We start from the raw sequence: 25,811 nt of genomic DNA on the forward strand, positions 1-25,811 counted from the left end.
ATTTTATGAAAAGCTCAAAGAATTACTAATCACAAAATTTTAAATTGGTAATTCTAATGCTTTTGTCTTTTCCATGTATTTTCTCCTCCATGATGAATGCCCTTTCCCACTTTGCCTGGTAACTTTTATTTTACTTTTTTAAAGATTTTATTTATTTATTTGACAGAGAGAGACACAGTGAGAGAGGGAACACAAGCAGGGGGAGTGGGAGAGGGAGAAGCAGACTTCCTGCCGAGCAGGGAGCCTGATGTGGGGCTCAATCCCGGTCATGACCTAAGCTGAAGGCAGGAGCTTAACGACTGAGACACCCAGGCGTCCGCCTGGTAACTTTTATTATATGCTTATTTAATTTAAGCATTTGTTCTTTGGAAATACTCCTGACATGTACCATCTACTCCACTCAAATCACTAGTGCGGGTTGGGTCCCCTTTTCTATATTCTTTAGCATTCTGTAGTTAACTCAATTACAAAAGTTCCCACCTGGTTATGAAAAAATTTTACTCACTTCCCAACCAGAGTAAGACAATATTTAATAAATTCAATGATCATCACCAATGTTTTCTTACCATAATATCTCCATTTACAAGTTACTAATTTTGACTTAATCTTAAAGTAGTTTGTTCAAGAATTTTCATAAGTTCTACACTCCTTTGACATCACATATCCAAAAATATGTATCTGCAGGCTTAGATTTTCATGTCAGCTTAGCTAACAAGAGGGCACATATTTATTTTTAATAAAGCAAAAACTATTTTATTCTACTATCTACTTGTAGCAAATAAGTCTCAATCCAGCTTGATTTTTTCCCACTGAATTTTCTTCTGTTTAACTGTAGGACTCTTTCTTTATCCCTGAAGTTCAGTTATGCACCAGAAAAATGTATTATTCCTCTATTTTATTTTTCTCTTTAGAAATATGAATTATGTGAATGTTTGCTCTCTGTTGTCCACTTTCCATAGCTATAGTTTTCTCTCTGACTCTTCTAGCTTCCTTTTGTCTGATTTCTTCATAAGTTGGGTCTTTTTATCACTAATTTTATTTTTAGCAGTTTTGATTCTTTAACTTGCTTTTTCTAAAATGTTCTTCACTTTTTTAATGGGTCTCCCCTCACTCTCTTTTCTTGGCTCTGCCACCTCAGTTTCCATCTAATGTTACAGTTACTTCATCTCTGTTCTCATATTTCATTGGTACCCATAACTTCTTTCATTTCTTTTAAAATACAGAAAAGTTTTATCTGAAAAAGTCTCCCGTTTCTTGGGGTAGTTCTTCCAAAGTACACTCTTCATGTACGTTTACTTGTTAGTACGTATCTACCTCTCCTGTCTGCTCCTGCTGCTTCCTTCCTGTGCCCGCCATTCTACTCTTTTCATGATAGCCTCTGTACAGAGGACCTATGCTCATTCCATTTTGCTTTTTGCTAATTTCTCAACTTCGAATGTGAGTAGTCCCATCCATGTCTGCTGATTTCCTAAGAAGGGTAGGCAAAAACTTACCCACTAAAAAGAAATGGGTCTTATTATAAAGAATAACACAAGGTCATTCCAGAAAAGTCTAATGTTAGAAATCTTAGAAAAGTCTAACAGAGAAAATGTAAATCATCTATTATCTTATTATCCAGAAATAAGTTCTAGTTACATTTTGATGGTACTTATTACCAGTATTTTCCTATGCATGTATATTACCTCCATAATTAAGAGAGTTATAGATACACCCTTGCATCACACTTTTTCACTCACATTACCTGTGAGCATTATTATACATTATCAAAAGCTTTTTGAAAATATCATTCCAAGTAAGTATACTATATCCCTTCATGTGATTGCACCATCATTTAAAGATTCCTCTAAACATAGGAAAGATGTTCCCATCACTGCTTTTTTAAAATAGTTATCCTATTTATATTTTTGAAGTATCTGTAAAAAAAAAAAAAATGGTTCTGAGTTCCTAAATAACAAAATATCCTGTCTTCTTCTTTACAATTAAAAGCCAAGATAATGGAAACCATTAACAAAACAAAAAGGCAACCTACTGAATGGGAGAAGATATTTGCAAATGATATATCCAATAAGGGGTTAATGTCCAAAATACATAAAGAACTTATACAACCCCACATCAAAAAAAGCCCCAAGTAATCAGATTAAAAGATGGGGAGAGAACCTGAACAGACAGCCAAGAGATACTTGAAAAGGTGCTCACCATCGCTAATCATCAGAAAAATGTAAATCAAAACCACAATGAGATATCACCTTACATCTTGTCAGAATGGCTAGAATCAAAAAGACAAGGAATAACAAGTATTGGGATGCCTAGCTGGTTCAGTTGGTAGAGCATGCGACTCTTAATCTCAGTGTTATGAATTCAAGTTCCACACTGGGCATGGAGTCTACAAAAGGAAAGAGAGAAAGGGAGGGAAGGAAGGAGAGAGGGAAAAAGAGAGAGAAGAAAGAAAGAGTGAATGAGGGGAGCCTGGGTGGCTCAGTCGTTAAGCGTCTGCCTTCGGCTCAGGTCATGATCCCGGAGCCCCGCATTGGGCTCCCTGCTCTGCAGGGAGCCTGCTTCTCCCTCTCCCACTCCCCCTGCTTGTGTTCCCTCTCTCATTGTCTCTCTCTCTGTCAAATAAATAAAATCTTAAAAAAAAAAAAAGAAAGAAAGAGTGAATGAACAAACGGACAAGTATTGGCAAGGATGTAGAGAAAGGAATCCTGGTACACTGCTGTGGAAATGTAAATTGGCACAGCCACTGTGGAAAACAGTATGGAGGTTCCTCAAAAAATTAAAAATAGAAATAGTACATCCAGTAATTCCACTACTGGGTATCTACCCAAAGAGAACAAAAACACTCATTCAAAAAGATATATGCAGTCAAGTGTTCACTGCAGCATTATTTACAATAGCCAAGATAATGGAAACAATCCAAGTGTCCCTCAATAGATGGATGGATAAAGAAGATGTGGTATAGACACAATGGAATATTATTCATCCATAAAAAAGAATGAGATCCTTCCATTTACAATAATATGGATGGACCTCGAGGGTATTATCTAAGTGAAATAAGTCAGACAGAGAAAGACAAATACCATATGATTTCACTGATATGTGGAATCTAAAAAACGAATAAAAAATGAAAAAAACAGACTCTTAAATACAGAGAACAAACTGATGGTTGTTGGCAGGTGGGGGGATGGGTGAAATAGATAAGGAGGATTAAAAGGTACAAATTTCCAGTTATAAAATAAATAAGTCATGAAGATGAGAAGTATAGCTTAGGGAACATAGTCAATAATACTGTAATAACACTGTTTGGTTACAGATGGTGACTATACTTATTGTGGTGAGCACTGAGTAATGTACAGAATTGTTGAATCAATATGTTGTACACCTGAGGCTAATACATGTTAATTATACTCTTATTAAAAGAATGTATGTTAACTATACTTAAAAAAAAAAAACAAAACTAAGAAAGCAACTTATACTTTTGGCCAAGGCAGAGTATTTAGAACTCAATTTTACCTTCCTGCCATTACACACTAAAACACTGGACAAAACATGTAAAACATCAGACGTAATACATTGGGTAGCAGAGGATAGCAATCCCTGAGATGTGGGAAATAAGTCAGACAAGCAAGCATTTGATTTCCCATGGCTTCCTGTCAGAGGCAATTTCTAGACTGTAGCACGGCAGTCTAAATGAGTTGAAGAGACAGTGACCAGAGTTTAGGGAAATTGAGGCAGTTGGGATTTGTATGAAAGAGTTCAGTAAAAAAGGAAGTAGGCAGAGAAAAAGCTCTAGATACCTGCATAGAGAATGTCTATAATCTTTGGCTGAATAGTAAATTGTACGCGCATAAGGTGAAACTTCACAATACTGGGAAAAGAATAATCCACACAAAGCTGGAAGATATGAGCATTGTGAACAGCCAGAGTAGAGAGATGTCAGTGACACTAAGGGGATTCAGTGAAGAGCCTAGAAGGGTCACCTGTAAAAGAAAGGTTAAAATAGTCTTGGAGTAAAGGCTACTTGAGACACACTACCGAAGCTTAAAAACAAGCCTCGAAAGGATTAAGCTGATCTGCAAGAAACATAACCACTTGCCAAAATAAAATTCAACAGCCTTGAAGGAAGTAACACTCAATATAATCATCACAATGTCCAGCATCCAATCACAAATTATTAAATTTGTCAAGAAGCAGGAAAGTAGGGCTCAGAACCAGGGGGAAAAAAATCAGACCACAAAAATAAAACCAGAAATGATGGAATTAGTAGACAAGGACATTTAATAAACTGACTTCTACTTCTGGGAAGATGGAGTAGATGTCCCTTCCCTACGCCTCCTGCTATGTACAATTGAAAATCCTGGAGATTATATATAAAATAAACATAAGAATATAATTAAAAAGTGGAAAGAAGAAAGAACAGCTAGGGATCTCAAGACCTGAGAAACAAAAGAATGGTGAGTTCTCCGCTTTTCCCAATTCAAATTTTTCAGACTTGGAGCTGAAGAAGCCAGCATCTCAGAAATGTCAATGGACACAGACAAATGAGGACCCAGCAAAAGTCTGTTCTCTTTAGCCAAAGGACCAGGAAAATGGCAGCATAACAAAAGAGACAACTTTCCAAAAATAACTTTTACTGCAGCAAACACCACAGGGAAAACAAACTGTGGTACCACCTCCACCGATTCTAGTCAAGAGAGGAGTCTAGAAGTATATTCTCAGAAGGCTGTTATGAGGCACTCTAACCCTCCTGCCAGTAATGTCAGAGAAGACCAAGTAGGGAACTGAAACTTTCATCCCTGCCAGTCAAAAATGAGCACCACTTCCCTCCCCTGATGACATCAATGGAACCTCTCCACCAGCTGAAACAAGGAGCATCTGCTCAATAGTTGCTGAACAAAGAACCTGGACTTCTACCTACAGTTAGCAATAATGAGACAGGACCTAACCTTCTGTCAGAATAGTGTCCAAAAAAGCCATCTAAAACTAAAGTTTAAAGATGACAAACAGGGGCACCTGGGTGGCTCAGTCATTAAGCGTCTGCCTTTGGCTCAGGTAATGATCCCAGAGTCCTGGGATGGAGCCACTCATTGGGCTTCCTGCTCTGCAGGAGGCCTGATTCTCCCTCTTCCACTCTCCCTGCTTGTGTTCCCTCTCTCGCTGTCTCTCTCTGTCAAATAAATAATAAATAAATAAAATCTTAGAAAAATAAAGATGACAAACCGGGGTTCCTGGGTGGCACATTTGGCTGAGTGACCAACTCTGGGTTTTGGCTTGGATCATGATTTCAGGGTCATGGGATCCAGCCATGCATAGGGCTCCGCACTCAGCATGAAGTCTGCTTGAGATTCTCTCTCCTCCTCCCACTCGTGCTCTCTCTAAAATAAATAACCTCTAAAATAAATAAATAAATCTTAAAAAAATAAAAGTGAAATAAAGATGACAAATGGCCAATAAGCACATGAAAAGATGCTACACATCACTAATCACTTGAGAAATGTGAATCAAAACAACAATGAGCTACCACTTTATACCTGTTAGGATGGCTATTATCCAAAAAAGAAGAACAACAACAACAACAACGATGACAAGTGTTGGCAAGGATGTAAAGAAACTGAAAACCTTGTGCATTGCTGGTGGGAATATAAAATGGTGCAGCTGCTAAGGAAAACAGCATGGCAGTTCCTCAAAAACTTCAATATAGATTTACATATGACCTAGAAATTCCACTCCTGGGTATATACACAGAAGAATTAAAAAGACTCAACCAATATTTGCACACAAGTGTTCAGAGCAGCATTATTCACAAGAGCCAAAAGATAGAATTAACCCAATGTCCATCAACAAATGAATGGACAAATTGTGGTATATACATAAAATGGAATCTTATTTCTTAAAAAGGGATGGAATTTGACACATGCTACAGCATGGATGAACCTTGAAGACATTATGCTAAGTGAAAAAAAGCCAGAAACAAAAGGACAAATATTTTATGATTCCATTTATATAAGGTATCTAAAAATGGCAAATTCACAGAGATAGAAAGTAGAATGGTGATGACCAGGAGTTGGGAGTAGAGAAGAATGGGGAATTATTATTTAATGAGTACAGAATTTCAGTTTGGGAAGATGAAAAAGTTCTAGATATGGATGGTGGGTGATGGTTGCCCAACAATGTGAATGTACTTAATGCCACTGAACTGTATACTTAAAAATGGTTAAAATGGTAAATTTTATGTTATATGTACTTATCACAATAAAAAATGATTTAAAAAGCAAGATCCAAAGTTTCATGACAAATTATGAAAATGTCCAAGATTCCAATGAAATTCATTCATACCAAAAATCAAGAAGATCTCACACTGAATGTAAAAAGACAATCAATAGATGCCAACATCAAGGTGACAGAGATGTTAAAATTACCCAATAAAAATACCCTATGCATGTGCAATTTAAAGCAGAAATGACAAAAATGCTTCAACAGGCAATTATGACTATGCTCGAAACAAAGGAGCTTATATTACTACTTAGTAAAAAATTTCATTAAGGAAGTTCTGTTCACAAGCAATATTTAATAATTTTAAATCTGCATGCAACTTATTAACATAGCCTCCAAATATGTAAGGTCAATGACAGAACTAGCAGAGAAATAGACAAATTCACAATCATAATGAGTGATGTTTTCCATGAGCTTCATAGTAATTGATGGGAAAAAATAATAAAAATTGGAAAAGCATAATTAAAAATTCTAATTTAATGGGTGTACTGTGTTATATATACTATCACAAACAACTGTAGTTTGAATACTCATTATTTTTAAGAATACAGAGAATATATGGGGTGCCTGGCTGGCTCAGTTGGAAGAGCATGTGACTCCTGATCTTGGGATCATGAGTTCAAGCCCCACATGGGGTGTAAAAATTACTTAAATAGATAAAAAAACTTAAAAAAATATTTTAAAAAAGAAGAATACAGAGAATATTTTTACAAAAATTGCCCACATATTAGGTCATAAAGCAAGTTTCAACAAATTTCAAAGGATTTAAGTTGCACAGAGCATATCGTCTAACCACAATGCAATCAAGCACTTGTTAAGAAAATAACAAAAGTATAACTAGAAAATTTCTTATGTTTGTTTGGAAATTAAGAAACATACTTCCGGGTGATTCATGGGTTAAAGAAGAAATCACAATAGAAATTAGAAAATACTTTGAACTTAACAGTGAAAATAGTAAGTATCAAAACTTAATGAATGTAGCTATTTTAAAGAAAATAGCCTTAAATGCATTTAGGAATGAAGGCTGAAATGAGATTTTTTAAAAATTAATCTCAGGAAATTAGAAAAAGAACAGCAAAATAAACTCAAAGAAAGTGCAAGTAAGAGCGAAACAGGAGCCTCCGTACTTAAAAGGCAGTGGAAATAATATGCAAGTTTTTGCTTTTGTTTTGTTTTGCCTTTCTTTGTTTGAAGGGGTTATTCTAGGAGGACTTCCTAAGGAAATGTACCTGAACATTTTATAAATCCTTGCCAGCACAATGACTTTTTTCTTTTTGTAATAAATTGTGGTGTAAAACATACACAACATAAAATTTATTATTTTAACCCTTTTGAGTGTGCAATTCAATGCCATTAAGTACATTGACAATGTTATGCAATCATTACCACTGTCTATTTCTAGAACTTTTTTATCATCCCAAAGAGACTCTACCCATGAAACAATAGCCACTCAATCGCCTCTCCTCTCAGCCCCTGGTAACCTCTATTTTACTTTCTGTTTCTCTGAATATGCTTTTTCCAGGTACCTCATATAAGTGGAATCATATAATATTTGTCCTTTTGTTTCTGGCTTCTCTCAGTATGTTTTCAAGGTTTGTCCATAATGTAGCATATGTCATTCCTTTTTTATGGCAGAACAATAATTCATTGTATGAACATACCACATTTTGTTTTTTAATAGCATATTAGTCCTCCTCATCATTTCTACTATCTTATAACAATATTATTGTTTACTAAGAGCTTATAGTCTAATTAACAAGTCTAATTCACTACAAGAACTTGTGATTTATTGCTTGGAGTATTGCAAAAAACAAAAAACAAAAAACAAAAGCTCTTGGGTGTTTTTTGTTTTTTGTGGGTTTTTTTTTTTGCAATACTCCAAGCAATAAGAGAACATAAAGGAAAAAATGGATTTTACACTGTAGTTTTTCCCCAAATAAATTTCTATCTGGTTTATATTCTCTTTTTTTTAAAAGATTTTATTTATTTATTTGTCAGAGAGAGCACAAGAAGGGGGAGTGGCAGGAAAAGGGAGAAGGAGCAGGCTCCCTGCTGAGCAAGGAGCCCAATGCGGGACTCGATCCCAGGACACTGGGATCGTGACCTGAGCTAAAGGCAGCCGCTTAACCGACTGAGCCACCCAGGGATCCCTATAATCTCTTCTCATTAAACCAAGATTCTCTATTTGTTTTAAGATTGACTTCTACTATATATTTCTCTCAGTTGGGCCAATATGCAAGAGTAATGCGAGCATATGTGACTAGGCAAAATATCATTTAAATAAATATGAAACAACCTTTCCTTATAAGGGAAACTTCATATGCCCACCAAAAAAGTTCCAGGGAAACCAGCCACAGCATATATTTATCGGGCTGATGTTTTGTTACATGTGAAAAGTCTTTTGAATAAATGAGACATTTTAAATATTTTCTCATCCAATCTGGTATTTAGTTCCCTATGAATTTTAGTTTATGTTCAAATTTATTTGTTCTTGTTCAATTTCAAATTTGGATTATTTATCTCTTTGGTGTTCCTTCCTCTCCAAGAAAAAAAAAATTAAGGGTGAGAAAGGGAAAAAAATTAAATTAAATCTGGCCAATTTAGTTGCTTATTAATAATGCTATTACATATTAAAGTATGATAAATTACTGGTCAAAAAATAAGGTTTGTGGTTAAAAAAAAAAGTGTACCTACAAAATTCCCTGAGAACCTTTAACTTGTTTCATTATGTGAGCCTTCACTCTTTATATTTTGTATATTTTCTGCTACATGAAGATACTATTTTTAGCACCCATTTTTCTCAGCTTCCCTATTTATATTTTGGTATCAACATATACCAAATCACTTTGGATTCCCAGCATGGAGAAAACTGCAGATTTACCTTCTCCCCAAATGTAAAACATGAATATAAAAGGGAAAAAATGCCAACAGCATAAATCTTCAAAGAGTACTTTTCCTTACATCTATAAATATCTCACAGAAATTAAAAACCTCTGGGAACTTAAAATTGGTCAAGGAAATAGATGTTTTAATTCTCCTAAGTATAGCACAGAGAATAAAGTTTGGTACCAACAACAATTTCAAAAAGATTATCTGACTATATCTTTAGAATATTTGAAGAAAAAATATTCTTCTCTTTTAAATATTTATTTATTTGAGAGAGAGAGAGAACACACAAGTGTGAGCTGGGGGGAGTTGCATAGGAAGAGGGAGAGAATCTCCAGCAACTTTCCACTGAGTGCAGCGCTGGCGGGGGCTCAATCCCAGGACCCTGAGATCATGACCTGAGCTGAGTCCACACTCAACCGACGAGGCCGTGCAGGGCATCCCATTACTACTTCTTCATAAGAATTTTTGAGGTTTTTAGGTATTAAAAAATAATACAAGTTTATCCCTTCTTCAGTTATATTGTTATTGACTGGGAAAAATTATGTAACTAAGAATTACGAGAATTATATTTTGGCACATATGCTTCTTTTTGGTACTTTTTTAGTACTTCATTTTGCTTTGTGTTATAGGTATTTGTGTATGTACTATATGCCCAACTAGATTATAAATGACTTATAAGCAAGAAACATAGTCTATTTCATGACTGCATTACCCATCATGCCTAATGTAGCACTTTGCACATAGTAGGTCTCAAATATTGGTAGAATATAGAATTATTGAATAATTGTGTAAAAAATTATTTAAATTAAGAGTGAAAAAGGAGGGTACTTTATTCTTAATCAGACTGTAATGAAGACTATTTCAAACTCTATGCAGTGATGATACACACAAATATTTAAACTATTTATGTGCCTCAACTTGACATAATTTTATGATAACTTGATGGCAATCACATTTAAATATATTAGAATATTTTTGTAATAATGCTACTCTAGAATAACAACTTTAATAGCTGAGAAAACATGTTAAAGACCATTAGCCTGAAAGAAACAGGAACATTAAACATTTTTTTCAGAAATCAATGTATAAGGTTAAACATTCCACTATAATATTTATGAGCAAACCTCAAATTAAAATTTATAAATGCAAACTATCAAATGTTTCAGCTAGACAATAATTTAGACTATATTTTATAATTTCTCCTGTGTACACATTGCTGAATACTATATAAAAATACTATATAAAAAACATTCTTTTCTCCTTTACTGTCTTTGACTGTAACTATCTAATATCAAAATGAATTTTGCTTGAATGCAAGACCATGGCAATGCTATAAAAGCCCTTAATTATCAATCAATATGATATTAATCAGTAAACACAAGTAAGTGATTTTCTTTACCTTTAGGACAGCAATGAAGGGTACGAAGTTAGCTCTTTGGAGTCCATTTTTATAGAGATCTGAAAGAAAAAATTGCTATTAACTTTTTACTTAGCCTAAATCTAATATTAGCTCATATCTCAGTCTGGAAAATAAAGCTTTCTATTTATAAAAAAGATAAACACGCAAAAGAAAAAGAACCAAAATTGATTTCTATTCTGGTACTACACAAAATTCATTATATTCTTACTAAGAGGAAGAATTGACAAAATTATGAAAGAAAATCAAAAGACATCAATCAAATTGGCTTTACACTATAGTAAAAAGCAATAAAAGAATTTGGAAGATATCACAAATAATCCTAAGTCAAAAACTCAACATATATATTTTTAAAGTATTTAATATTTCAACATATAGAATTTTACTGAGAAAGGGATTATACTGCCCTTTATCTCAGTCTATAGTAAAAATTGTCAGTACAGAATTAAAAGTGTGTAACAAGATTAGCCTTTTAAGAAAACACATCAAAAGACAGAACTGTGCATGTATTTGTATCAAGACTACATATTTAACATTAAGGTAAATGACACTAAGGCCACTTTACTTTAGAAGAAATTACCTAAGCTTTGCGCAGTGGCAGTATCATAGCCAATGAGGTTTATCCGAGGCACGATTATTGCTAATTAAATTACCTCAAAATTAAAATTCCATTCTCAAAAGACTATAAATTTAATGCAGTTATAAAATAATAAACAGCTAGTATTTTTTGCCTTAGAATGGTGGTTTTTATATATGCTTGTGTCACAGTGCATGTATGTTCAGATATATCCACACACATGAACACACACTGTCCAGGGCAAGTAAGTGGAAAGGGGTAACAAATTTTAAGCTTTGCATATTTTTCTTTATTCTTCCTTTTTCCTTTCTTTCTAAAAAAAGAAGACTTGGAACTTTATTCAAGAGAATGAAATGTTATTGCATATAAAGCATTCCTTTTAAAAGTAAAATCTAAAGTAATGAGATTTTTTTAAAAGTATAAAAATGGGAACAGTAAAAAGTTTTTTCAATAACAAAACCCATGAATTAGGTTATGTGTCTTAATTTTCCTTTAAATATGCTTTATAGGGTCCTTTCTATACTTTCTTGTTTAGAGAAAATTTGGTAACTGAGAAAGACTTCAACTGTCACTTTTACTTATGGAAATAAAATATGGTCATTAGGAAACATTTATTCTCTTTAGAAAAATATTCATCATAACATCATTATAGTGTAGAAAGTATTTGCAAAGCTCTTTGATTAATTAAGGAGGCTTTAATTCAGTTACATTTAATATTCTTATTTAAGGATATTATAAAAGGTAAGATAATATTGGCCAGGCTGCTGGAACTTTCAAATTCAAAGTGAGATCCCTCCTTTCCTACAATCAATACCTCAAATGAGTAAAATAGGTAAAATGCAGGAAATGGTTATTAAGTTAGGTATTTTCAGAATCTTCCCTAATTATCAAGTTGTTGGGGAAATTGCATATAAACACTGCTGTATGATGAGAGTTGAGAGCCATGATTACCAATAAGTGGTAAAATTTGAAAATAAAATAATCTTATTTTATTTATTTTTTAAGTAGGCTCCATGCCCAACGTGGGGCTTGAACTCACAACCCCAAGATCAACAGTCACATGCTTCATTGACCTGAGCTCCACTGACTGAGCCAGGTGTCCCAAAATATAAGATAATTTAAACACACTCCATGTTTACACAGCAGCTTTATCTGGAATAGCCAAAAAGTGGAAGCAATCCAAATGTCCATCATTAGGTGACTGGATAAGCAAACTGTGATATTTCTGTACAATGAAATACTATGTAGCAATAAAAAGTAGAAACCACACATACAACAAAATAGATGAATCTCAAAATAATTACGCAGAGTAAGAGGCCAGACCAAAAAAAAAGGTATATACTGTGTGATTCCATTTATATAAAACTCCAAAAAAAAGCAAATTAAAGTAAAGCTACAGTAACAGAAAGCAAATCAGTGGCTGCCTAGAGAGGGGCCAGCAGGATGACAATGACCAGGAGGGATTAAAACAGGAAAAGAGGAGTTTTGAGTGTGACAGAAATAGTCATTATATTGATTGCAGTGGTAATTTCACAGATGTATGCACATGCCACTATTTTGTAAATTGTACCCTTTAAATATGTGTCATTTATTGTATATCAGTTATACCTCAATAAGTTCTTTTAAAATTTATTGGGAAAAATACCAAAGTGAATATTGAAGAACACAGTGTTATAGAATTAACACTGAGATATTACACAAATGAAAGTTTATCTATGTTAAGGTAACTTTTTGGTCTCACTTACAGAAGAGTATCTTTGTTATGAACATATAAGGCTCTGAGACGTAACTTAATAAGTGTGTACCTTTCAGTAGGCTCATGACAATGAAAGGTATGAAAAGGCCCACTTGTAATATTCTTAATTGAAAGTTTCCACTCATCAGCAAAGGTAAAATCAAATAATACCTTTCAGTATTCAAGAGTAATTTTTTAAAGGGTTAACTTTAAAAACACTCTGCCTTTATAAGGATATATAATCCAAACTTTATGCTCTGAAAAGTATTTTCTAAACAGAATTCCAAACAAAATTCATTTGGCTTGAAAACCTTTAGGTTTTTATAGGACACTTAAGTGAAAAAGAACTGTACTCATTAAATTGAAGAGTTTTTTGCAATTCAAATATTAGGCTAATTATCAATGCAATAGATCTATCTCCTAAAATGTTACTTAGCTACCATTTTTTTTCATACCAGTTGTTTAATATTCTCTCAGACATAAAGATTTTATAATACATTTATATCAACATTTGTCATTGTTTACTAAATACTATTTAAAAATTCAGCAGAAGTTCTTGCCTATAATTTTTTAATGATCTCTAAACAGAGTTAAATGAGCACTTGGTCATATAAGAGAGAGTACTGAAATTATGGCACATTCATTTTTCAAGACTGGTAATAAGGACCTCTACATTCTCCACAGTGAATAACTATAATAATACTTACAGACAAAATACATGCAAAGAGGACTTTTAAAGCAACTACAAGGATCTAAATACTTTGGAGATGTACATGGATATACAGATTTTTTCCTTAAAAATCCAAGCATCGCAGAAGAGGTTATATACAAACCTAATGGTAACCATATATCAAAAACCACTAATAAATATGCAAAGATAAAGAGAAAGAAATCCAAATATATCACTAAACAATTCAGCAAAACATGAAAGAAAGACAAGTAAGGATCAGAGAACAAACATCTTTAGAAACAACCACAAAAAAAATAATAAATTGACAATAAATACATATCTATCAATAATTACTTTGAATGTAAATGGACTAAATGCTCCAATCAAAAGACATAGGATGACAGAGTGGATAAAAAAATAAGACCCATCTATATGCTGCCTACAAGAGACTCATTTCAGACCAAAAGACACTTGCAGATTGGAAGTGAGGGGATGAAGGAACATCTATCATGCAAATGGATGGCAAAAGAAAGCCAGAGTAAAAATACTTATACCACACAAAATAGGCTTTAAAACAAAGACTGTAACAAAGACAAAGAAGGACACTATATACTAATAAAGGGGACAATCCAACAAGAAGATATAACAACTGTAAATATTTATGCACCCAACATAGGAGCACCCAAATACATAAAAGAATTAATAATAAATATAATAATAACAAAAATAAAGGGGGGGCACCTGGGTGGCTCAGTCGTTAAGCGTCTGCCTTCGGCTTAGGTCATGATCCCAGGGTCCTGGGATCGAGCCCCGCATCCTGCTCAGCAGGAAGCCTGCTTCTCCCTCTCCCACTCCCCATGCTTGTGTTCCCTCTCTTGCTGTTCTCTCTCTGTCAAATAAATAAAATCTTAGAAAAAAAAATAACAAAAATAAAGGAACTAATTGATAATACAATAACTGTAGGGAACCTTAACACCCCACTTATATCAATGGACAGATCTTCTAGACAAAGAATCAACAAGGAAACAATGGCTTTGAATGTCACACTGGACCAGGTGGATTTACCAGATATATTCAGGAGATTCCATTCTAAAACAACAGAATATACATTCTTTTCAAGTGCACCTGGAACATTCTCCAAAATAGATCACATTTTAGCCCACAAAACAAGCCTCAACAAATTCAAGAAGACTGAAGTCATACCATGAATCTTTTTGGACCACAAGGCTATAAAACTATAAGTCAACAACAAGAAAAAAATCTGGAAAGACCACAAATACATGGAGGTTAGATAATCTGCTACTAAACAATGAAGGGGTAAACCAAGAAATAAAAGAAGAAATAAAAAGTACATGGAAGCAAATGAAAATGAAAATACAATGGTCCAAAACCTTTAGGATGCAGCAAAAGTGGTCATAAGATGGAAATTTATAGCAACACAGGCCTACCTCAAGAAGAAAATTCTCAAATAAACAACCTAACCTTACATCCAAAGGAGCTATAAAAAGAACAACAAACAAAGAACAACAAACAAAATCTAAAACCAGCAGAAGGAAGAAAATAATAAAGATTAAAGCAGAAATAAATGATATAGAAACTAAAAAACAAAACACAAAAACACAATAAAACAGATCAACGAAACCAGAAGTTGGTTCTTTGTAAAAAAATCAATGAAATTGAGAAACCTCTAGCCAGACCTATCAAGAAAAAAAGAGAAAGGACTCAAATAAAATCACAAATGACAAAGGAAAAATAACAACCAATGCTACAATTATAAGAGAATATTACGAAAATCTACATGCCGACAAATTTGCCATCCTAGAAGAAATGGATAAATTCCTAGAAACATATAAACTACCAAAACTGAAACAGGAAGAAATAGACGATTTGGATAGACTGATAACCAGCAAAGAAATTGAATCAGTAATCAAAAAACTCCCAACAAACAAAAGTCCAGGACCAGATGGCTTCACAGGCAAATTCTACCAAACATGTAAAGATGAGTTAATACCTATAATTCTCAAATTATTCCAAAAAATATAAAAGGAAGGAAAACTTCCAAATTCATTCTATGAGACCAGCATTACCCTGATAACAAAACCAAATAAAAACATCACAAAAAAAGAGAACTACAAGCCAATATATCTGATGAACACAAGTGCAAAAATCCTCAATAAAATACTAGCAAACTGAATTCGACAACACATTAAAAAAATCATTCACAATGATTAAGTGGGATTTATTGATAGGTTGTAAGGGTGGTTCAATATTCACAAATCAATCAACGTGATACATCTCATCAATAAGAGAAAGGATAAGAACTATATGATCATTTTAGATGTAGAAAAAGTGTTTGATAAAGTAGAACATCCATTCATGACAAAAACTCAACAAAAATAGGTTTAGAGGAACATACCTCAACATAATAAAGGCCTTATATGAAAAACCCTACAGCAAACATCATCCTCAATCAGGAAAAACTGAGAGCTTTTCCCCTAAGGTCAAGAACAAGACAAGGATGTCCACTCTTACCACTTTTATTCAACAGAGTACTGGAAGTCCTAGCAATAATATAACAAAAAGAAATAAAAGGCATCCAAATTGGTAAGGAGGAAGTAAAACATTCATTATTTGCAGATGACATGATATTCTATATAGAAACCCCAAAAGACTCCACCCAAAACCTGCTAAAACTGATAAATAAATTCAGTAAGGTTGCAGAATCTACAGAAATCTGTTGCATTTCTATACACCAATTATGAAGCAGCAGAAAGAGAAATTAAGAAAACAATCCCATTTACAGTTGCACCAAAAATAATAAAATACCTAGGAATAAACCTAACCAAAAAGGCAAAAGACCTGTTGAAATAAATTGAAAATGACACAAAGAAATGGAAAGACATTCCATGCTCACGGATTAGAAGAAAAAGTATTGTTAACATGTCTATACTACCCAAAGCCAATCTAGATATTTAACGCGATCCCTATCAAAATACCAACAGCATTTTTCAGAGAACTAGAACAAACAATTCTAAAATTTGTATGGAACCACAAAACACCCCAAATAGCCAAAGCAATCTTGAAAAAGAAAAACAAATCTAGAGGCATCACAATTTCAGACTTCAAGTTATAGTACAAAGCTGTAGTAGTCAAAACAGTATGGTACTGGCACAAAAATAGACATACAGATCAATAGAAGAGAATAGAAAACCCAGAAAGGAACCCACAACTACATGGTCAAATATTCTTTGACAAAGCAGGAAAGAATATTCAGTGGAAAAAAAGACAGTCTCTTCAACAAACGGTGTTGGGAAAACTGGGTAGCAACATGCAAAAGAATGAAACTAGACCACTCTTATACCATTCACAAAAATAATTTCAAAATGGATTAAAGACCTAAATGTGAGACCTGAAACCATAAAAATCCTAGCAAAGAACACAGACAGTGACTTCTTTGACACTGGCCTTAGCAACTTTTTTCTACATATGTCTCCTGAGGCAAGGGAAACAAAAACAAAAATAAACTATTGGTACTACATCAAAATAAAAAGCTTCTGCACAGCAAAGGAAACAACCAACAAAACTAAAAGACAATCTATGGAACAGGAGAAGATATTTGCAAATGACATATCTGATAAAGAGTTAATACCCAAAATATATAAAGAACTGATACAATTCAACACCCAAAAAACAAATAATCCAATAAATCGGCAAAAGATACGAACAGACATTTCTCCAAAAAAATATCCGATGGCCAACACACATGAAAAAATGTTCAACATCACCCATCATCAGGGATGTACAAATCAAAACTACAATGCGCTATCACCTCACATCTGTCAGAATGGCTAAAATCATGAGTTCAAGCTCCGAGTTGGGCTCCACGCTGGCCATGGAGCCTACTTTAAAAAACAAAACAAAACAAACAAACAAAAAGACTTTTTGTGACATTGAAAAGCTGAAAGAATTCATCACCAGAATACCAGAACTACAAAAAAAATCTTAAAAAGCAGTCCCCTGGCAAAAAAATATTAGATGGAACCCCGTAATACACAGAGGAATGAAGAGCACCAGAAATGGTAATTATGGGTAAATATGAAACTTTATTATTATCTAAATCCTTTTTTAAAAAAGATTTTATTTATTTATTTGAAAGAGAGAGAACATGGGGAGGGGGGCAGGGGAAGAGAGAAGAGAGGGAGAAACAGACTCCCTGCTGAGCCCGGAGCCTGATACGGGTTCGATCCCAGGACCCTGGGATCATGACCTGAGTCAAAGGCAGACACTTAACCAACTGAGCAACTCAGGTGCCCCTAAGTCCTTTTTTTTTTTTTTTTAATTTTTTTAAGTAATTTTTACACCCAACATGGGGCTCAAACTCACAACCCTGGGATCATGAGTTCCATGCTCTTTCAAATGAGCCAGCCAGGTGCCCCTTATCTAAATCCTTCTAAAAGGTAACTATTTAGGGCCGCCTGGATGGCTCAGCTGGTTAAGAGGCAGACTCTTGATTCGTTTCAGGTCATGATTTCAGGTCATGAGATAGAGGAGCTCCCACAAGGCTTCATACTCAGGGCGGAGGCTGCTTATCCCTCTCCCTCCAACCCCCGCCTCCCCCGCCATTTGTGCTCTCTCTCTCTCAAATTACTAAAATCTTTTTAAAAAATTAAAAAAAAAGGGGGGGGGCGCCTGGGTGGCTCAGTCATTTAATCGTCTTCTTCGGCTCCGGTCATGATCCCAGGGCCCTGGGATAGAGCCCCGCACTGGGCTCCCTGCTCCGCGGGGAGCCTGCTTCTCGCTCTCCCACTGCCCCTCCCCACTGCTCATGCTCACACACGCTCTAACTCTCTCAAATAAAAACAAATCTTAAAAAATTTTAAAAAAATGAAAGATAAGTATTTAAAGCAAATATAACTGTATACTTTGGCATGCATAACATTGGTGTATAAAAGAATGGGTGTATACTGTTTAAAGTAAGGTTCTTACACTATACTAGAAGTAGTATAACATCACTTAAAGGTAAACTGATTTAAGTTAAAGTTTTATACTATAATCTCCAAAGCAAACCATAAAACCTTTTCTAAAACCTCATAAAAGTGAAACTATAGAGTATATATTATTTTGTATAAGGCTTCTTACCTCAGCCTGTTTCTGAAATTTACCCATGTTGTTATGTGTTTATTCTTTTTTATTCCTTTTATTCATATGCTACAGTTTCTTTATCCATCCTCTGGTTGGTGAAAACCTGATCAGTTTCCAGTTATTGACTATAACAAATAAAGCAGCTAGAACCTTCTTTTTTTTTAAAGTTCAATTAGCTTATATGTTGGCTAATAGAACCATTCTTGTACAAATTTTTGTCAACTTTTTTTCTTCCCATTTGTATGGGTAAATACCTAGGAGTTTAACTGTTGGATCATAGGATTAGAAGTATGTTTAATTTCATAAGAAAATGTCAAACCTTTTTTCAGTGTCTTATACTCTACATTCCTGACAACAGTGTAGGAGAGTTTTAGTTGCCCCACATCTTCATAAGTAGTTGGTTTTGCAAGTCTTTTTAATTTGAGTCATTGTTGTGGGTACGTATTATGATGTTTCACTGTGCTATTAATTTGCATTTGCCTGGTGACTATGTAAGTTGGCATTTTTGCATATGTCTCCTCAAAAGAAGTGCCTATTCAAAAATTGGGCCCAATTCTTATCAGGCGGTTTATTATTGGCTTTTAAGAATTCTTTGTATATTCTAGATCCTATTCCTTTGTCAAATATATGATTTACAAATATTTTTTCCCAGTCTGTGGCTTGTCCATTCATTTTCCTAAAGTGCTTTTGAAGGAGCAGCAGTTTTTAATTTTGTTGAAATCTAATTTATCATATTTTTATACTATTGCTTTCTAGGACTTAAGAAATCTTTGCCTACCTCCAAATCATGAAGACATACTTCAAATGTTTTCCTTGAAAAGCTTTATAGTTTGTTTTTTTGACTTAGGCCTATGATCCATCTCAAATTAATTTTTGTGATATATGAGGTAGGGTCCAGGTTCATTTTTTTCCCATAATGATATGCAGCTACTCCAGCGTCATTTCTTTCCCCAATAGACTGTCCACTGCCTTTGTCAAAAGTCAAATGATCATAAGTAGGTAGGTATGTATTTCTGAGCTCTCCATTCTCCATGCCAATCATTAATTTCCACTGATTCATTTTTCTATCCTATACCAATACCACACTCCTTAATTTTTTGTAGATTTCTAGTAAGTCTTAAAACTGTTTGCCCTTCAGCTTTGTTGTTCTTTAAGAAAAAAATTGGGAGGGATGCCTGGGTGGCTCAGTCAGTTAAGCATCTGCCTTTGGCTCAGGTCATGATCCCAGTGTCCTGGGATCAAGTCCCCCATCAGGCTCCTTGCTCAGCGGGGAGCCTGTTTCTCCTTCTGCCTGCTGCTCCCCCTGCTTCTACCCTTTCTCTCTCTCACAAATAAATAAAATCTTTAAAAAAAAATTTTTTTAAGTAGACTCCATACAACATGGGGCTTGAACTCACGGCCCTGAGATTAAGAGTCATGTGTTCTACCAACTGAGCCAGCCAGGTGCCCCAACTTTATGCTTTTTAGAGTGTTTTGCTTACTCAGGGTATTTTTTTTTCATTGCCATATAAAACTTGTCAAAAAAAATAAAAGCATGCTGGGGTTATGATTATCATAGTATTGAATCTACATATCAATTTAAGAAGAAGTGACATTTTTTCTAATATTGAATGCTCCAATCCAAGAAAATAGTGTATCATTCCATTTATTTAGGTCTTTAATTTCTCCCAGCAATGTTTTCTAGTTTTCAGTGTGGAGAGGTATTGCAGGTTTTCTGTTAAACCTATTTCTAATTACTTTATGCTTTTGATGATATTATTAAAATTGGGGGTTTTATTTCATTTTCCAAATCCTTGCTGCAAGTATATAAAAATATCATTGATTTTTGCACACTAACCATGAAACCTGTGAGTGTGCTAAATTCACACAGTAGCTCTATGAGTTTATTTGAAGATTTTAAAGATACCTCTATGTAAACAGTGCCTTCTGTTTAAAAACAGATCATTTTGGCTCTTCTTTTCCATTCCATGTTTTCTTTTTCTTGCCTTATTTCAGTTACTAGGGCCTCTGATATTATGTTGACTAGAAGTGGGAAGAGTAAGCATCCTTGTCTTGTTCCCAGTGTGAGAGGGAGAATGTCCAATATTTCACCATTAAATACGCTCACTGGTTTTGGTGGATGGTTCTGGTAGATGTTCTTTATCAAATTAAGGAAGCTTTTTACTATTCCCAGTTCATTGGTTGGTTGTTTTTTTAATAAAATGCTAGCCCTAGCATTTAATAATGAATGTGAGCCAGATCTTGTCAAATGTTTTTTCCATATTTGTTAAAAGTATTATTTTTCTCCTTTATTCTGTTAATATAGATGACACTGACTGATTCTCAAATTTTAAATTAATATTGCATTCATAGAACAAACTCCAAATAGTCATGATGTATTATCATCCTCTTTTTATATGCTGCTAAATTTGCTTTGCTAATATTTTGTTAATTATTTTTATGTCTATGCTCTTGAGAAATATTATCTTGTTAGTTTTCTTTCTTTGGAATGCCTTAGTTGAGTTTTGCTGTTATGGCTACACTAGACACATAACAGGAGTTGAGAAATGTTTCCCATTCTTCTGTTTTCTGAAAGAGTTTGTGTAAGACAGTATAAGTAAGGTTCTTCCTTAAATGTTTGATAGAATTCATCAGTGAAACCTTCTGGGTCTAGACTTTTTGGTGGGAAAGTTTTTGATAACAAATTAGATTTCATTAGTAACTATATGGATATTCAGATTTTCTGTTTCATTTTGTGTCAGTTTTGGCAAATTTTATTTTTTAGTAATTTTGTCCATTTCATCTAAGTTGTGACATTTGTGGTCATGAAGTTGCTCACAATATTCTTCTGATTATCCTTTTAATATTTATAATCCTTTCATTCTTAATATTGGTCATTTGTGTGGGGTTTTTTTCTTGATCGGTGTAGTTAAAGGTTTTACAATTTTGTTCATCTCAAAAAACTCAGTTTGGGGTTTGTTAATTTTACTATTGTTTGTTTTCTAATTTCATTGGTTTCTACTCTTTGTATTTCCTTCCTTCTTTCTACTTAGTTTTAATTTACCCTTCTAGGTTCTTTTTTCTCCTTTTTTTAAACTGATAATTGACATATAACATTATATACTAGTTTCAAGTGTACAACATAATGATTTGATACTTGTATATACTGCAAAATGATCACTCATAGTAAGTCTAGTTACTATCCATCACCAGCTACAATTTTTTTCCTCTGATAAGAACTTTAAGATCTACTCTCTTGACAACTTTCAAATACACAATACAGTATTGTTAACTGGAGTCATCATGCTCTACATTACATCCCCAGAACTTATTTCTTTTATAACTGGAAGTTTGTACCTTTTGACCACCTTCACCCATTTTGTCCACCCTCCACCCTCCACCTGTGGCAACCATCAATCCCTTCTCTGCCTCTATGAGTTCAGTTTCCAGTAGTGCAATTGCTGGAGCATATGGCAGTCTATTTTTAATTTTTTGAGGAACCTCCATGTTTTTCCATCGTGATTACAACAATTTACATTCCTATGAGCAGCACACAAGGGTTCCCTTTCATCCACTTCCCCACCAACACTTGCTATTTTTTCTTTTTGATAGTAACCATTCTAAGAGGTGTGAGGTGATAACTCATTGTGGTTCTGATTTTAATTTCCCTGACAATTAGTGATGTTGAGCTCCTTTTCATATACCTGTTGGCCAGCTGTATATCTTCCTTGGAAAAATGTCTATTTAGATCCTCCTGCCCACTTTTAATTAGATTGTGGTTTTTTGCTATTGAGTTGTAAGAGTTCTTTTTATATTTTGATATTAAACCCTTATCAAATATATGATTTGCAAAGATTTTCTCCAATTTGGTAGGTTGCCTCTTAGCTTCTTAAGGTAAAATCTTAGGTCACTGATTTTAGAGACTTTTTTTCCTCTAAAAAAACATTTAAACTACAAATTTTCCTCAAAGAATTGTTTTATTTAGCAACATCCTAAAAATTTCAATGTTACATTTTCATTTTATTTTGCTTCAAAACATTTTCTAATTTTCATTGTGATTTCTTATTTAATCCATGGATTAGTTAAATATATTATTTAATTTGCAAATATTTGAGAGTTTCCTGGATATCTCATTGTTGTTTACATTTAATTCTACTATGGTGAGAATACATTCTATATGATTTCAAACTTTATAAATTTGTTGAGACTTGGTTTACAGACCAGAATATGTTCAATCTTGGTGAACATACAATGTGCACTTAAAAAGACTGAATTCTGCAGTTATTGGGTTTAATGTGCAATAAGTACTAATTAGGTCAAAACAAATGATTATATCTTTACAAATTTTTGTTCATTCAATTGCTTTAGGAGGGATGTTCAAATTTCCAACTATGATTATTCAATTGTCTAGTTCACTCATTAAATCTATTTTTGCTTTGTGTAATTTGAAGATGTGTTACTAGGTGCATATATTTAAGATTATCATGGCTTTCTAATAAATAGACTTTTATCATTATGAAATGTCACTCTTAATCTCTAGTAATATTTGTTTTGACATTTACATTTTTGGAGTTTTGGATGAAACTTAGAATTTATAGATTTATAAAAGTATTTATATAATTTATAAAACCGTAAGTACCGATCTCACATAGACGTTACGCATGCTAGATAATGCTTATCTATCTCTTCTTCACAAAACATTTGGGTGAAATATAAAATTAACATTTACATTATTGAATTTACTCTTTCTTCCTTTCTTAGTTCTTTCCGTTCTTCTATTTTTTCCTTCCTTTTTAATCATTGCCAATCAGTTTATTTTTTTATTTTTTTTAAGATTTTATTTATTTATTTGAGAGAGAGAGAATGAGAGATAGAGAGCACAAGAGGGAAGAGTGTCAGAGGGAGAAGCAGACTCCCTGCTGAGCAGGGAGCCCGACACGGGACTCAATCCCGGGACTCCAGGATCATGACCTGAGCCAAAGGCAGTCGCTTAACCAACTGAGCCACCCAGGCGCCCCTGCCAATCAGTTTAAAGCAACAAATAAAACTATATTTATTCTAGAGAGGTTTTGTACCACCACTGTCTTGACCATAAGGGCTTATTTTTTTTAAATATCAATAGTGTGTTTGGTGATACACAAATTAAAAAATCAGAAAGAAAAGTTAGGGTGATCTACACATCTATTATTATTGATGTTGTGTTACTGCATATATCCTCAGCTAATATTTTCGATGAAAACTGCTATAGAGATTATGGCAGGAAGATGAAATCCTTCCCATCAATCCTACAAATAGTCCTGTAAATTAAATCCATTTTTTATTTAAATAATTGCCAGCCCTTCACTTTAGATATCCTACAACATTTTAAAGGATACGATCCCCTGTAAGAGTAATAGTGGGAATCCAAGGAAATTATAGGCTCCAGAGGGTATTGTTTTTAAGAACCATGAAAGAGAAACTTCACAAAATGTCACATAAAATCTTGATTACAAAAATACTACCATCCATATACTTACTATTTATTTTCAGTAAAGTTAAACATCAATGAAGTAGTTTTTCACACTAGAGCTTCTTTTTATAATGGAAGTCAATGGATTTAAATATCATGTCTTAAGTGTTCAATGAGAGAACAGAACCTCTATATTTCCGGGAATCTTTCATGCATGAAGATGATCCAAAACCAGCCAGGCAAAAATTAGTGGCAGAGACTCTTACTCTCCTGTTAACTTTTAGAACCATCTATTTCATTATCAAGTGTGAGTGGCTGAGGCTTAGTTAACAACAGCTTTCACTTGGACTCTAAATAAAAGTTGTCTTTGTACTCTGAGGTCCTTACTACCAGATGGAGTATTAGTGTGAATGAATGGAATTCTTTGACAAATTTATTTAGAGTTCATTTAAGTTCATTGTGGTTTTTGTACTGATCTCTACAAAAACTGTATGGATGAGTCAGTGGAGTCCTTAGCATCTCTCTCCATGACTTCCTTTTTATGATAATATCACACTTATTTCCTGCAATGTCAACTACATAATTAGATGGGCCTTGCTGTCAAAGATCTCTTAATGGATTCTTTAATGTTGAAAATATTTCCTCTTTTTGGTATCATAAATCATTATAGCTGAAGGTAACTATAAGAGTATATTCTGGTAAAGCAGAAAATCATTCTTGTGCAGCTATATTCCAGATTAGGAATTTACATGCTCATTTTGGTACTAGACAAAAGATGTCCTCTTATTGAAATGATCTTAGGCTCAAAACTATTTTCTACAAATATGATTTACCTACAACTGAAATCCATAGCAGACAAACTCCAGCACAATGGCCCAGGAGTCAAGGGCACAGGCCCCCTGCTGCCATGAACTGAAGAAGGAGAAACTGAGCCCAGCATAAGCATCCTCTAGTGGGGCCACAGGGACCAGCAGGGCCTGCCATAGTAAATTCAATCTGACATTAATAAACTCATGCCAGCCTTCATATTGTTACTATTTGTATGGTATATCTTTTTGCAACCACTTACTTTCAATCTATCTTTACATTTAAATTATATCTTCTGAAATTTTTAATCCATTCTGTACCTCTCAATCCCTTTCAACCATTTTGCCCATCCTCCCCTCCGACAACCACCAGTTTGTTCTCTGTATTTATGGGTCTGTTAGTTTTTTTTGGTCTGTTTTCTTTTTTAGATTCCACATATAAGTGGAATCATAGAATATTTGTCTTTCTCTGTCTGACTTATTTCACTTAGCATAATACCCTCTAGGTCCATCCATGTTGTCACAAATAGCAAGATCTCATTCTTTTTTATGGCTGAGTAATAATCCATTGTATGTATGTGTATGGATGAGTGTGTGTGTGTGTGTGTGTGTGTGTGTGCGCATACATATACACCAAATCTTCTTTATCCATTCATCTGTCAATGGACACTCAGGTTGCCTCCATATTTTGGCTATTGTAAATAATGCTGCAATGAACATAAGGGTGCATTTATCTTCTCAAATTAGTTTTTTCATTTCCTTTGAGTAAATACCCAGGAATTAAATTACTGGATCATATGCCATTTTTATTTTTCATTTTTTGAGAAACCTTCATACTATTTTCCACGGTGGCTGCACGAATTTTTCATTCCCACCA

At 34.0% G+C, this 25,811-nt stretch overlaps 1 protein-coding gene and 1 pseudogene across 4 annotated transcripts in view; one reads left to right on the plus strand and one right to left on the minus strand.

Annotated features, from left to right (window-relative positions):
- The window catches only part of AFG1L (AFG1 like ATPase), a 221,597-nt gene that overhangs the window by 91,464 nt on the left and 104,322 nt on the right, over positions 1–25,811 (minus strand). For all 4 annotated transcript variants that reach the window (XR_003521753.1, XM_027604017.1, XM_027604016.1 and 1 more), the window contains one exon: positions 10,559–10,617. Coding sequence is in view for 3 of the 4 variants with exons in the window: in XM_027604017.1 (XP_027459818.1) it covers positions 10,559–10,617 (59 nt within the window). In the remaining variant the exon portion in view is untranslated. The remainder of the gene's footprint in view (positions 1–10,558; positions 10,618–25,811) is intronic.
- LOC113928212 lies at positions 11,160–11,288 on the plus strand (annotated as a pseudogene).

This window comes from Zalophus californianus, chromosome 7 (genome assembly GCF_009762305.2).
Source record: "Zalophus californianus isolate mZalCal1 chromosome 7, mZalCal1.pri.v2, whole genome shotgun sequence".
Taxonomy (NCBI): Eukaryota; Metazoa; Chordata; class Mammalia; order Carnivora; family Otariidae; genus Zalophus; species Zalophus californianus.